The sequence below is a fragment of the Hyperolius riggenbachi genome, chromosome 7 (assembly GCF_040937935.1).
Source record: "Hyperolius riggenbachi isolate aHypRig1 chromosome 7, aHypRig1.pri, whole genome shotgun sequence".
In the NCBI taxonomy this organism is placed as follows: Eukaryota; Metazoa; Chordata; class Amphibia; order Anura; family Hyperoliidae; genus Hyperolius; species Hyperolius riggenbachi.
The window spans coordinates 106,144,417-106,158,775 of NC_090652.1; the positions used below are offsets into that span (position 1 = coordinate 106,144,417).

The 14,359-nt window shown below is 45.5% G+C and overlaps 1 protein-coding gene across 2 annotated transcripts in view; it reads right to left on the minus strand.

Moving 5' to 3' along the window:
- The window catches only part of EIF3B (eukaryotic translation initiation factor 3 subunit B), a 36,271-nt gene extending 34,820 nt beyond the window's left edge, over positions 1-1,451 (minus strand). For both annotated transcript variants that reach the window (XM_068244488.1, XM_068244487.1), the window contains exon 1: positions 1,251-1,451. In XM_068244488.1, coding sequence (XP_068100589.1) covers positions 1,251-1,356 — 106 coding nt within the window. In that variant the 5' untranslated portion in view covers positions 1,357-1,451. The remainder of the gene's footprint in view (positions 1-1,250) is intronic.
- Between the last annotated feature and the right edge of the window lie 12,908 nt (positions 1,452-14,359).

Consider the following 14,359-nt stretch of genomic DNA (forward strand, 5'->3'; position numbering starts at 1 on the left):
GTCAAGTGACAGGCAGCCTATTGTGCCAAAGTGTGAGGATCTCATTCTACAAAGTCACTGGGCCTGACAAGGTCCAGCGTGGGACAATTGGAACGACTGTTTGTTTTGGGTGGAGCACGAGTAAGTTAGTAGTGCATGCTACAGCAGTAGTGTGCCTACTTTAAAATTTTTACTTGCGCTGCCACACTAAGCTGCACTTCTTGAGCAGTGCAGCTTAGTGAATCAACCCCTACTGATTTGTCTGTGAGCCAGATGCAGCCATCAAAAGAGACATCTGGCTGCCCTGAGATTTCCTAGCATGCCCGATCAATACATTCGACCAATTTTAGCCCAGAATTGGTCAAATCATCAATTGGGCATGCTTATGGTGGTGTGATGAAGGATTTTGCAACTCATAATATTTAGCAATTTCCCATACAGCACATGCGCGATGTACGGCCTGTACATCACTGCGCATGCGCGCCATCTTTCCCTTATCCGGTTCTGTATGAGAACATACAAATAAGTGAATTGGTTTCCCCCTAAATTGGCCCTAGACCACAATACACACACTACACAATATAGACATATGACTATGGTAGGGACTAGATTGTGAGCCGCTTCGAGGGACAGTTAGTGACAAGACTATATATACGCTGTACAGCACTGCGGAAGATGTCGGCGCTATATAAATACTAAATCATAGGGTTAGGTTGGGTTGCATTTTCTGACACTAACACAGCGCATAGTAGCACAGATGGTGTGCGATCATACACGTTGCGATCGCACAGTCATCTGTGCTAATTGATGTGAACGAGGCCTTGAAGTCAATCTTTAGTTACACTTTGTGATACATATAGCTATAAATGAAAGCAACCGGTTGCAAAATCTTATGAAGTTGCAGAATATTACTCCACAGTGGCACCAATTTCCACGACTCAATAATAATCAAATCAGATGGCTGATCGTCTGCCAAATTGCTAAATGTGTGGCCCCTTTACATACCTACTACTACTTTCCATCTTACTGTAATGCCTACTTGTATGACTTCACCCCCCCAGTCCCTCTGTAAAATCCACCTAGCAGCCCGCATCATCCCCAGCAATATTGTGCCGCCTCCTGGTGTGGTCCCCACGCTACACAGAGCTAAGTTCGCAGAGCACCGCTGGCTGCCCGGACAGGACTCGAGGCTATGCTATATAATGGTATATGAGTGGGGAGAAGCCCTATGCATAGAGGCCTAGCCAGGCCGCCGCAGCCGCTCGTCTCACCCTCGTCCGAGATATCGTCTACGAAGTCCTCCGGGTCGCTGAATGACATCTCCTCCTCCTCGGTGGCTTCCTCCTCCTCCATAGCGAGCTCCTCCGCTTCGTGCATTCTCCTCACAGCTCGCTTTACAGGACCAGGCCGCACTCAGCGCCACTCACTCGCCATGTGCAACAACCGGCGCCGGGCGGAAAAGGAACGAACCACCTGTGAGCAGAGGGGAGGTCACGCAGGGGTCTCTGGCCCCTCCTCCACTGGTAGAAGCCCCCGGAGGCAGCAGTCGCCTGTCGCTGGAAATAATGGAATAATGTGTTGTGTGGTGCGCTGGGTATTGTCTTTCTTTACAAAACAGCACGCTAAAAGAGGTGATAGAGAGACTGACCCCCATTAGGGAGAATGGTTTGATCCAACATGGCGGCGGATGAATCTGTGATCTTGCTGAGTGTAGGGACTCGGGAGAGCACGCTGCTGTGTCAGCTGCTTCTAATGGCGGCAAAGTGCGGCATCTGTCTGTGTGCTGCAGTCACCTGCTAGGACACTGAGCTGCCATTATACCCACCATGGTAACGATGAGCAATACGATTTTGTAGCTTGATTGTAAATACAAGTTGTCTACATAAAGTTTGTTGCTTTCAAAAGTTTCCATGATGCACATTGTTTAAAGTGTAAATGTCGGGCATAAAATAAAAAATGAATTCTTTATTTTTATCTGGTAAACAAGTAATAAGGATGCCAACCAGGCAATACAAAAGTTAAAATCTCTATTACTTTTCTTGTTTATAAATGATCATCCCCCAGTTTACGGTTACCTGACTCTTATTTGGTACGTTGCAGGGCATGCTGGGTTGTCTTTTTTTGCTTCTTTATTTCCCCTCAGACTAATGTACAGAAGCAAAAAAGGACAACCCAGCATGCCCTGCAACTTCCTTTGTGCAGCAACGTACCAAATAAGAGTCAGGTAAACTGGGGAATGATCATTTATAAACAAGAAAAGTAATAGTGATTTTAACTTTTGGATTGCCCGATTAGCATCCTTATTACTTGTTTACCAGATAAAAATAAAGAATTGATTTTATGCCCGACAGTTACACTTTAAACTGAAGTATAAATAAATTCTGGGCTCGCACTTGAATAGATAGTATAAAGGTGGTCATACAGCCATCAACTTGGCGGCTGATTGACCATTATTATTGATTTATATAGCACCAACATATTCCCTGGCACTGTACAAAGTAGGAAAACAACAAAGGGTACATAATGATAAGACAATATACATCAAATATGGACACTGGTACAAAATACAGAACTGGTGATTGCAATGGCAGATGTAACATGATGAATAAAAGAATGCACGCTATGAAATGAATAACAAAGTCCAAGACACAAGGGTGAGAGAGACCTGCCCTTGCAAGATTACAATATATAGGACCATCTGAGTTAGTAATAATTATCAAATTGGATAAAAATCTGTGCTGCCACAAGCATGCCCAATTGACGATTCAACTGATTACTGGCCGAAATTGGTCAAATGTATTATTATTATTATTATTATTATTATTATTATTATTATCTAGTATTTATATAGCGCCGACATATTACGCAGCGCTGTACAGTGTATATATATATCTTGTCACTAACAGTCCCTCAAAGGAGCTCACAATCTAATCCCTATCATTGCCATATGTCTATATTATGTAGTGTAAGTACTGTAGTCTAGGGCCAATTTTTTTATTTTTAGGGGAGCCAATTAACTTATCCGTATGTTTTTGGAATGTGGGAGGAAACCGGAGTGCCCGGAGGAAACCCACACAGACACGGAGAGAACATACAAACTCTTTGCAGATAGTGCCCTGGCTGGGATTCGAACCAGGGACCCAGCGCTGCAAGGCGAGAGAGCTAACCACTACGCCACCGTGCTGACAAATGGTCAAATGTATCTGACATGCTGGGAAATATGCCTGAATGATTTTAGGAAAATATTGAATTGCACAATTTCTGACAGAAATTGTGCTTTTGATTCAATTCACTATTTTCAATACACAATGATGGATCAGCACACCGATGGTGAGTATGAGTTCCCCAGTATAGTTAGCCATGTATAAGTGCCCCCAGTATAGTTTAGCCAGCTATAGGTGCCACAGTAAAGGTTAGCTAACTATAGGTGCCCCAGTGAAGGTAAGCTGCAGTATAGGTGCTGCAGTATGGGTTAGCCTGTATAGGTACCGCAGTACAGATTAGCCAGTGTATAGGTGCCACAGTACAGGTTAGCCATCTAGATCCCCTTTAGTGTATATAACCAAATCTCCCCCCCCCCCCCACCACATGCACCTTTAGTGTATATAGGCAGATCCCCTTTAGTGTATATTGCCAGATACCCCCTTTAGTGTATACAGCCAGACCCCCCCTTAGTTTATATAGGCAGTTTCCTGCTCCTCCCTTTAGTGTATATAGCCAGATCACCTGTTTAGTACAGGCAGATCACCCACTTTAATGTATATAGCAAGATCCCCCCTTTAGTATAGGCAGATACCCACTTTAGCACATATAGATATAGCCAGATCTCCCCTTTAGTATAGGCAGATACACTTCCGCCCCTTCCCTTTAGCGTATATAGCCAGATCCCCCTCACCGCTGGCACCTGCTCTTCTCCCGGCCTTCTCCATTTCCCGGCCCCCTCTTCCAGCAAGTTATGATCCCATTCGGCTTCACCGCATTAGATTGCCGCGTGGTGAGCCGTGGTGAACGGGCAGCGAGTGTTGTCTGGTAATGGTGGCCCACAGGAAGGTATGTCACGCTTCCTGGTACAGGTTTCCACGATACTAGGCAGCACTCGATGAGTGACAACTGGCTGAGATTAAACGCAGATAAAACTGAAGTCCTTATGATCGGAGGGCAGTGCATGACAACAAAACAACTTCAGTTGCAGTCTTCACCACTGGGAATAGGAAGCACAGATCTACACAGCTCTGAGCATGTGCGTAGCCTGGGAGTTCTTATTGATGGTGATCTAAATTTCAGAACCAACATCTCTGCTGTGGTGAATCATCCTATTTTCACCTGAAGAACATCGCAAAAATCAAGCACCTCATCCCCCCAGAAGATCTACCAACCTTAGTCCATGCCTTCATTACATCCCGACTGGACTATTGCAATGCTCTCTACAATGGCCTTCCAAAAAAGCACTTATACCGCCTACAGCTGATACAGAATACTGCTGCCAGACTGTTAACCAACCAACCCCGTCACTGCCACATAACGCCAGTCCTGCACTCCCTTCATTGGCTACCTATAGAATGGAGGATCCTATCGGCTTACTGACATTTAAGTCACTTCATAATCTGGGCCCTGGATACTCGAAAGAAATGCTTCAGCTGCGTAGCACTCCCTGCAATCTCAGATCCACAGGTTTCACTAATCTTGTCATACCCAGAGTCCACCTGAAAACTTTTGGTCCCAGAGCCTTCTGTCATGCTGCTCCTACATTATGGAACTCCTTCTATGATAGAAGAAGAAAAGCGTCGGCACTACAGTATTTGCGCTGAATTTGAAAGGATATAGCATATAACACACACCTCTTCATCCACACTTCTGGTATTGATAGCGTGCTCTGGTTGATAGAAGTTGCAATACGATAAAGGAGAGGAGAGGGAGACAATCGGCACTGCTTCTATTGCTATTTAATCCAGAGTGTGGTGGAACACGTAAACAATCCAGTACAGTGTATCTTCAAATTGTGGCTTCAAAATTATTCATTCAACGTAAACATGCATGAACATACCATTGTCTGAGGTGGTGTGGTAGCGGTGGGTGCTGGGCACAGATAGCCTTACGCCCGTTTCACGCAAAATCTGCGCTTCTACGGAGGCTGCAATGTGTGCTGTCACTTGCTGGGCTTTATACTATTGAAAGCTCAGCATGCGGCGAAAATTATGGAACTCCTTACCTCAGCAAATCAGGACAGCTCCATCTCTGGACGTGTTTAAATCCAGACTGAAAACCGACCTCTGCATTTGCAGAAATATATATTTTTTTAACACTTCATCCTACTACCATCAATTACTGAATCTGAGAGAGCCTAAGCACTTTGAGTCATATGGGAAAAAAGCGCAAGAGAAATGTTATTGTTAATGCGGTGAAGCCGAATTGGATCAGAAATTGCTGGAGGAGGGAGCCCGGAGAGGAGGAGGGGGCGGGAGAGGAGTAGGTACCAGCGGCAGCAAAAATTGCCGCAAAACCGCCATTTTTACGATCTAAGGATCGTCAAGCCCCTGATCACAATTTTCGGTCTAAAACCGAAAATCGTTCAGCCCTACTGGGAAATCTCGAGCCGATGTGGTTGTTTGGGTGTGCAGCAGTGTGATAATCATGAATGCGGCGTAAACTCCTGGCCGCTGTACCCCCAATTGTTTTATGTGCCCATGCATTTATACTTTACCTGTCCCCCGAGTGCCCACACTGTATTTCCACGTTCGGGTTCCACGTATCTACAAGCATATAGCACGTGGGGCGTTTGAGCATCATGCCCCATGTGCTACAATGCTGGCAGCCATGTGGGGTGTCAGTGTGGAAATACAGCACAGACATTCAGAGACGGCGTGACAGTTAAAGTATAAATATGCTGGCACCGGGAGATACACTAAACATTTCGGGGGGGACAGCCAGGGGCGAGGAGGCGGCGTCACGAGGCCAATTCCTAAAAGATTTCATGCTGGAATTGATAGTGAATTGGCCTGATGTGAATGAGCTGTCAGTAGATGTATCTCTGATCAGATTCGATCAAAGAGAGATCTGTCTCTTGGTCAAATCTGTCCATCATCACTATATGTATGGGCACCTTAAGACATTTTTATTAGATGAGGAGTTCGGTCCAGGGTAGGCCAGTGGCATAACTATAAATTACTAGCCCCCGTGTTTCTGACATTGTCGGATCTGACAAGATTAGCTGCATGCTTGTTTCTGCTGTTATTCAGATACTGCTGCAGCCATATAGATCAGCAGAGCTGCCAGGCAACTGGGAATGTTTAAAGGGGTTCTGTGGCTGTTTTAAAAATAAAAAACAAAAAGTGTCACTTACCTGGGGCTTCTACCGCCCCCCCTGTAGCTATCAAGTCCTACGCTGTCACTGAAGAATCCTCCGTTCCTCGCTGTGGGTCACCTGCCAATTATTCATCTAACTAGACGAATGTCACTGGGGCTGTGCGGCCGTGGCCACATATCTGTCCTCACTCCCACTCACGTATCCGGGAGCTTACTGCACAGGTGCAGTACAAAGTTTTCTTGTACTGCACCTGTGCAGTAAGCTCCCAGAGATGGGAGCGAGGACACGCGCAGCCGCAGTGACATTCGCCTAATTAGACAAACGTTCGTTTAGTTAGACGAATAATTGGCAGGTGACCCGTGGCGAGGAACGGAGGATTCTTCAGTGACGGCGTGGGACTTGATAGCTGCAAGGGGGCGGTAGAAGCCCCAGGTAAGTGACACTTTTTTTTTTTTAAACAACCACAAAACCCCTTTAAAAGGAAGTAAATATGTCAGCTTCCATATTCTTCTCACTTCAATCAGGCCTGGATTTACCTCACAGGAGCCTATAGGAAAAGATGTCCTGGCCCTCTAGAATTTGCCCTCCATAAACCTACAAAACTCCACCGAACTGCACTGCAAGTGTGCTGGCTGGCCCAGCTGTCAATTCTCCCTTACTTTCCTTGCCCGTCATAGGTAGGTACAGGTGCCCCTTAGTAGTAGGTAGCCCGATCTTTCCTTAGTATTAAGTAGCTAGCAGTGCCCCCAAGTATTAGGTAGCTAGAGGTGCGCCACTGAAGGGAGCTGGGTGAGTGACCTCTCATTTACACTCTCATCAGGACTCTGCTTAGGGATGGAGAGAGGGAGGCACTCGGGAAGAGGAGTGAGCTGCCTTACCATCATCAAGCGCCTGTAGGCACGTGCCTACAGTGTCTTGAGGTGAATCCAGCCCTGACTTCAGTTGTGTAATGATCTGCTCAGCTGTGTGCACGGGCAGACAGCTGTTTGTCCATTCTTTAAGTCTGAGGGCTGCAGGTCTCTGGAAAAGAGACCTGTCTTTTCTTTGCAAGTTTCAGAGTTGCTCTGCTTAGGAATTTGCATACACTTGTCATGCAAATTGCCTACCTGCCTCCTTTGAAGGCTTGCAGTATAAATACCTTGTTCTCCCAGAATCCTTTGCTGGTCATGAAGGTTTGTTCCTGCTAAACTCTCCTGGAGAATCAGCCTTGCTCGTTTGCTAAAGACTATCTTAGAGTAATTCCTGGGGACTACACTAGGCATCCCTTCTAGTGCAGTCAGGTTGTATTCTGTATTGCCTTGTTCTATCTCGATTGTCTTGTCGCCAGCGGTGGTCGACAGGAAATCTGTCTGTCTGGGAGTGTAGGCCAGAGCTGCGGTTGCTACTGGCTGCTCCATCTGTCTTGATCGCATCCACTCTAGCGGTAGCAGCGGTGGTTCCTTCTGTGTTCTGTCTTAGGGGTGCTAGCCAGAGCAGCGGTTGCTACTGGTAGCCCCATCTGTCTGTCTTGTCTTGTACGAACGCTTGCTGTAGGCTCGGTGAGGTAACCGTTTAGCAAGCATTCGCATTCTCTATTTTGTGTTTGTGTTTCTTTGGTTAGGGTGGCAAGCTTATCACTGGGCGCCTAACGCGCGGTGATCGTGCTTAAACGCGTTCGCTGTTGCGAATGAGTGCGGTGTTCGCGTTTAGTTAGCGTTTGTTATTTTCCTTGTTGTTCTTATTGCTGTTACTGGTTGTGCCTTTTTGCTACTCTCGTGCTCTGTCCTGCTCGGGCTTGTGTCACTGTTGGCAATCACCACTCTGGTGATTGCATTCCAACTTCATTTCCATTGTTGTGTGTTCACCGTCGCTGGGTGGCAACTAGATTGGTGGACACACATACATTCTGTCTCTGTGTTCTCTCTCTCTTTGGGGGCGATCTTGCCCTGCATTGCTTCAACTCGTACAATTCCCATCTGGCGTCTGTGGCAGTGCAGAGGCTGTGTTCGTCTGCACTCCACAGCTCCATCTGCCGGTGGGAACCTCCCTTTACAGGTACATAGCACCATAGCTGGGTTCTCTCAGTTTACACGTTTGTGGAGGATTTCCGTAGTGTCAGTGCGCGTCCTGTGCGCTGACCACGGAAATAATTCCGCAATCGTTACATGTTGTCATTTTAGCGAATACAACTTGACCAGCTGGTGAGCTGATCCTCTGCCTCGAATACCTAATAAGCTAGTGACCCAGAACAAGTGTGCAGATCTCTAATTGTTTTAAGTAGCATTTAGTGGTCTATCTTTTCTTAAAATACATTCTTATTATTCAGCCCCCTGAGTCAATACTTTGTAGAACCACCTTTTGCTGCAATTACAGCTGCCAGTCTTTTAGGGTATGTCTCTACCAGCTTTGCACATCTAGAGACTGAAACTGCCCCAGTCTCAAGTCTTTTGCAGACTTCAAGAGGTTTTCTTCCAAGATTGCCCTGTATTTGGCCCCATCCATCTTCCCATCAACTCTGACCAGCTTCCCTGTCCCTGCTGAAGAGAAGCACTCCCAGAGCATAATGCTGCCACCACCATATTTGACAGTGGGGATGGTGTGTTCTGAGTGATGTGCAGTGTTAGTTTTCCGCCACACATAGCGTTTTGCACTTTGGCTAAAAAGTTCCATTTTGGTCTCATTTGACCAGAGCACCTTTTTTCACATGGTTGCTGTGTCCCCCACATGGCTTGTGGCAAACTGCAAACGGAACTTATTATGCTTTCTGTTAACAATGCCTTTCTTCTTGCCACTCTTACATAAAGGCCAACTTTGTACAGTGCATGACTAATAGTTGTCCTATGGACAGAGTCTCCCACCTGAGCTGTAGATCTCTGCAGCTCGTCCAGAGTCACCATGGGCCTCTTGACTGCATTTCTGATCAGCGCTCTCCTTGTTCGGCCTGTGAGTTTAGGTGGATGGCCTTGTCTTGGTAGGTTTACAGTCGTGCCATACTCCTTCCATTTCTGAATGATCACTTGAACAGTGCTCCGTGGGATGTTCAAGGCTTTGGAAATCTTTTTGTAGCCTAAGCCTGCTTTAAATTTCTCAATAACTTGATCCCTGACCTGTCTTGTGTGTTCTTTGGACTTCACGGTGTTGTTGCTCCCAATATTCTCTTAGACAACCTCTGAGGCCCTCACAGAGCAGCTGTATTTTTACTGACATTAGATTACACACAGGTGCACTCTATCTGGTCATTAGCACTCATCAGGCAATGTCTATAGGCAACTGACTGCACTCAGATCAAAGGGGGCCGAATATTTATGCACACACCACTTTGCAGTTATTTATTTGTAAAAAATGTTTGGAATCATGTATGATTTTCGTTCCACTTCTCACATGTACACCACTTTGTGTTGGTCTTTCATGTGAAATTCCAATAAAATTGATTCATGTTTGTGGCAGTAATATGACAAAATGTGGAAAACTTCAAGGGGGCCAAATACTTTTGCAACCCACTGTAGATAGCTATCCTTCCATTACAGTGTCAGCTGTGCTGCTCCATACTTGTACAGGCAGGCTCGTTCCTGTAGTCCCTCCATGTATTCCGCCGTAGGTGCGCACTCCGGTCGGCTATGCTCCACGTGGGATGCCCACCACTCCATGTACAGTTCCTGCTTCTGTGGTTAAGCTCCGCCTGTACTACAGGAACGAGCCTGCCTGCGGCCAGCACACTCGACCAACCACAGCGACTCGACATCTTGAATCATGCCCGACTGATATATGCAGCCAAAAATTCTGCCCAACATTGGTCGCATTGTTTGTTGGGTATGCACTTGGAGGCACTGATTTTGATACGATTCCGATTATAATAATCAAATCGGATGGTCGATCAGCCGCCAAGTCGTCTGATGTATGGCCACCTTTACGAGACAAAGTGAATGGAATAAGGGCCTCCACCTGCTTCGCTACTGGTCTGCTGTGCATTAGAGGAGCAGTACCATTACCAAGCTCGCTCCCTGCGACTCTATAGTGATGGAGAAAGAGGTCGACCAATTTGCGACTCGAGCTGAAGTCTCACCCTATATATAAATACAAAAAAGAGCAATTTCAGAGAAAAGAAAAAACAGTAACACGTATTATGTTTTCACAGATTTGGTTTATGTCCCAAGATTTTGACCCTGGTTGACTTTAACTAGTAAAAGATTTAACTTGCTGGTGACAGTTGCTTCATTGGCAGCCACAGCACTTGTGTCAGTGAAGTTAATTATTTGCATACATAAAGTTAAAGAGTACTTATTTTATAATGTGTAAACCCTTTAATGCAAAGCTCTATCTCCCCCCTGCACGGATACAACGGTGTTATGTGCAATAATTCATCCGCCACATGTAAAAAGGTGTACTGTAACAAAATAAAAGAGCCACTGGGATAGGCGTGAACAAATTTAGGAAGAAATTGAATTGAGTGATTTCTGTCCAAAATCACGATTTTGATTCGATTCACGATTTCCTTCAAATCAAGCATTGTTCACCCCTCTGTGTCTCTCTGTTCCTGTGTCTCTTTGTGCCCCCTTTGTGTCTCTTCTGGGTCTCTCTCTGTGCCCGCTCTGGGTCTCTCTCTGTACCCGCTCTGGGTCTCCCTCTGTGCCCCCTCTGTCACCCAAGCTGCGGCAGTGCTGGATATACCTTCTAGCGCAAGTCCAATGATGACCGTCTATCTACTTCTTTTCCTGCAGGATCTAATACACGGCATGCTTCCTGTATGTCTTGTGCAATACAGGAACCAGGAAGTATGCCGTGCACAAAAGTCGGCAGACGGCGATTGAGGCCGGACAGTGTTGGGTTTGTGCGGAAGGTATGTCCAACACTGCAGATGCTGCGGGCCGCACTTGCCAGGACTTGGGGGAAGTATGAAGCCGCTTCTTCAAACTTCCGCTATGCGGAAATGACATCATCGCGATACTCGCCACTTTGACGATTCCGAGATTGTGATCATGGTGATCGCGATTTCGGTTTAAATTCAATTCATTGTTCAGGCATACCCTGGGGGGTACTTACCTTGTGAGGGGGAAGCCTCTGGATCCTAATGAGGCTTCCCCCGTCCTCTTCAGCCTCCGGGATCCAGCGGTGGCAGCCCCCGAAAATACAGCCGATAAGCCTGTTGGCTGTGGTGCAGGCAGCTGATATATTTATATTTCCCGCTCCTGCACAGGCGGAATAGCGGCTTTCTGATGGGCTCTGACGGAAATAGCCGAGCCCGAACTGGTCTGTTCTACGCTCTGCGCAGTAAAATGTGCACAATCCGGGTAGGCTATTTCCGCCAGAGACCATCAGAATATTTACATCACCGCTGTTTGGGGGCTGCCAGCGCTGGATCCTGGAGGGTGAAGAAGATGGGAGGAGCCTCATTAGGATCTAGAGGCTTCAACCCCCCACCCACCAACTCAAGCTTTCTCCTACAATTCTTCCTCTGTACCAACATTTTCCAATCAACCAAATACTGGTTTGAGCCATGATGCTTATGCGCTTTGATTCCTATGTGAGAAAAGTGCTTTACAAATGTTGATTGTTGTATATTGCACCACTGATAGAAGCAAACAGAACCATCACATAACTCTTACTTCTTGTATTTGTAATAAATTAATTTGCAATACATAGACTAAAAACATTTTTATGCTGTAACACCATTGTAGCTATCCACTTTTTCTCTCTCTGGCAAAGTACATCATGTATACTGAACAGCAAGCAATGTAAATTTCTTGTAGTAGAAGTTGTAATTACTGGCTGGTCAGAGTATATTTAGAAGACTTCTTAGGGACCTCCAGCGCAGATGGATTTTTCCTCCCAGACAAACATGTATGAAAAGCAGCCTTGTTAAACATAGGCTAGTCTGTATTCAGATGTAAGAGCTTGGGTAGAGGCCACCACCCTAGCTGGGAGCTCACCCTTTACAAAGTTACAGCAGAGTATATGGCAGGTGTAACACTCAATACAACTGCTTGAGTTAGCTTGTTTTACTGAGTGATGTCACCCCCAGCTAGCAATCACCTGAGATTAGTCACCCATCTAGTTTTAACACTTGAGCTACACTGGCAATTTGATTATCTTGAGTTAGGCCTGGAACCCACTGAAAACCGCAAACGCAAAACGCAACCGCTAGCGTTTTGTCTGAGCGGTTTGCAAGCGGATTCATGCGCGTTTTGGGTTGTGTTTTGCAACATTGTATTTTTTTCCCCAGCGGGTGCCTAGCGTTTTGCGTTTTGCGTTTTTATCCTGATTGGTCCTGTGAATTATTTTTCATTTTGTTACAGTGTGCTGAACCGCAAAACGCTAGCAAAACCGCTCAGTTTAGGTTTTGCTGAGCGTTTCTGCTAGCGTTTCAATACTTTACATTGAAGCGCTAACGCTCCCAAAATGCTGCAGGTCCTGCGTTTGCGTTTCTGGGAAGCGCAAACGCTCCTGTGGAAGTTGCCCCATCCATTAACATTAGCCCAGCGTTTTGGCAAACTGCTAGCGTATCGCAGTGCTGCCAAAACGCTGCCAAAAGCGCTCCTGTGGGTTCCAGCCCTAAGAGTTTTAACTCATTAACGACACAATTTATAGGGAAATTACATTTTTTGTTAAAGTGGACCTGAACTCTTGCACAAGAGAGAAGGAAACCACAGAGAAATGCACCCTGTATGTATTTAGAGAATTTTGCCTGTCTAATCCCCCCTCATCTGTGACTAATCACAACTGTAATGTGATCTCTCAGCTGTGCCAGCTGGCTGCCTTGAAGTAGACACACTGCAGATTTATTGCAGAATTTATATCAGCCGCAACAAATACATGTTTTTCTTTAAAGGTTATTATGCTGATGTGTATCTTTTAGAGCAGAGAAGTTTTGAGTTCAGGTCCACTTTAAGATAAACTTAGTTATTTATTATGTATTTATTTAAGTATTTATATAGCGCCGACATATTACGCAACGCTGTACAGAGTATATTGTCTTGTCACTAACTGTCCCCCAGAGGGGCTCACAATCTAGTCCCTACCATAGTCATATGTCTATGTATGTATCATGTAGTGCATGTATCATAGTCTAGGGCCAATTTAGGGGGTAGCCAATTGACTTATCTGTATGTTTTTGGAATGTGGGAGGAAGCCGGAGTGCTTGGAGGAAACCCATGCGGACAATGGGAAAACATACAAAATCCTTGCAGATGTTGACCTGGCTGAGATTCAAACCGGGAACCCAGCGTTGCAAGGCAAGAGCGCTAACCACTATGCCACCGTGCTGCCCAAACTTCAGTTCTACAGTATATACTGTTCTATTAACTGCAGGAGAGATAATGACTAAACTTATTTGAGCTTCCTTATTTGTTCTTATAAAAAAAGATTTTCACAGTATTTTTAACAGAAATTGGTAGATAAGAGCATCTGTTTGCTGTCACTGATTGCATGAGTAATAAGCTGCACAGGACACTGCACAGTGAGTTTATGGGCAGTCTGTACTACAAATGGAGTACCGTTGCTATGGTTGCAAAGAAATTCTGTGTTACGTTTACTGGCTGTGTTGGGAATTCTTAACGACATATAATAGAATGCAACATATTACCGGTATTTGGGATACTCACTTTTATGTTACATATCCTGGTTTCAGCATCAGAAACACTTCCTAAAGCTTTATATTGCTGTATGTAGCCTGGCCTTACCACTGAGGCTTAGCCTAGGCTAGGGCTAGGCTGTTTAATATGAGGAATTTTCCCACCTAGTCCCAGAACATTCTGGGAGACCAGTGTTTTTTTATACTGGCTTTAGAACTCTTAGTAAATGAACATTCAACAGAAGAGATCACCTGCCAGTACTAAAGATATTACAGCCTTTGATACATTTCAGAAAGTAAATCAGGGAGAGGAAAGATTTTACAATAAATCAGTTGTAAATGAATATTATAAAATAATAAGCACTTTTATTAATTAAGTTATATTGACTACATTTCCTCTTTAAGGGCTTGTTCACACCAGGGGCGTAGCTACAACTCACTGGGCCCCATAGCAATTTTTTTGCCCAGGCCCATCCCCCCCCCCCCCCCCCCCCTTGTTATCCCCATATCTGCATGGGTTTCTGCCAGGC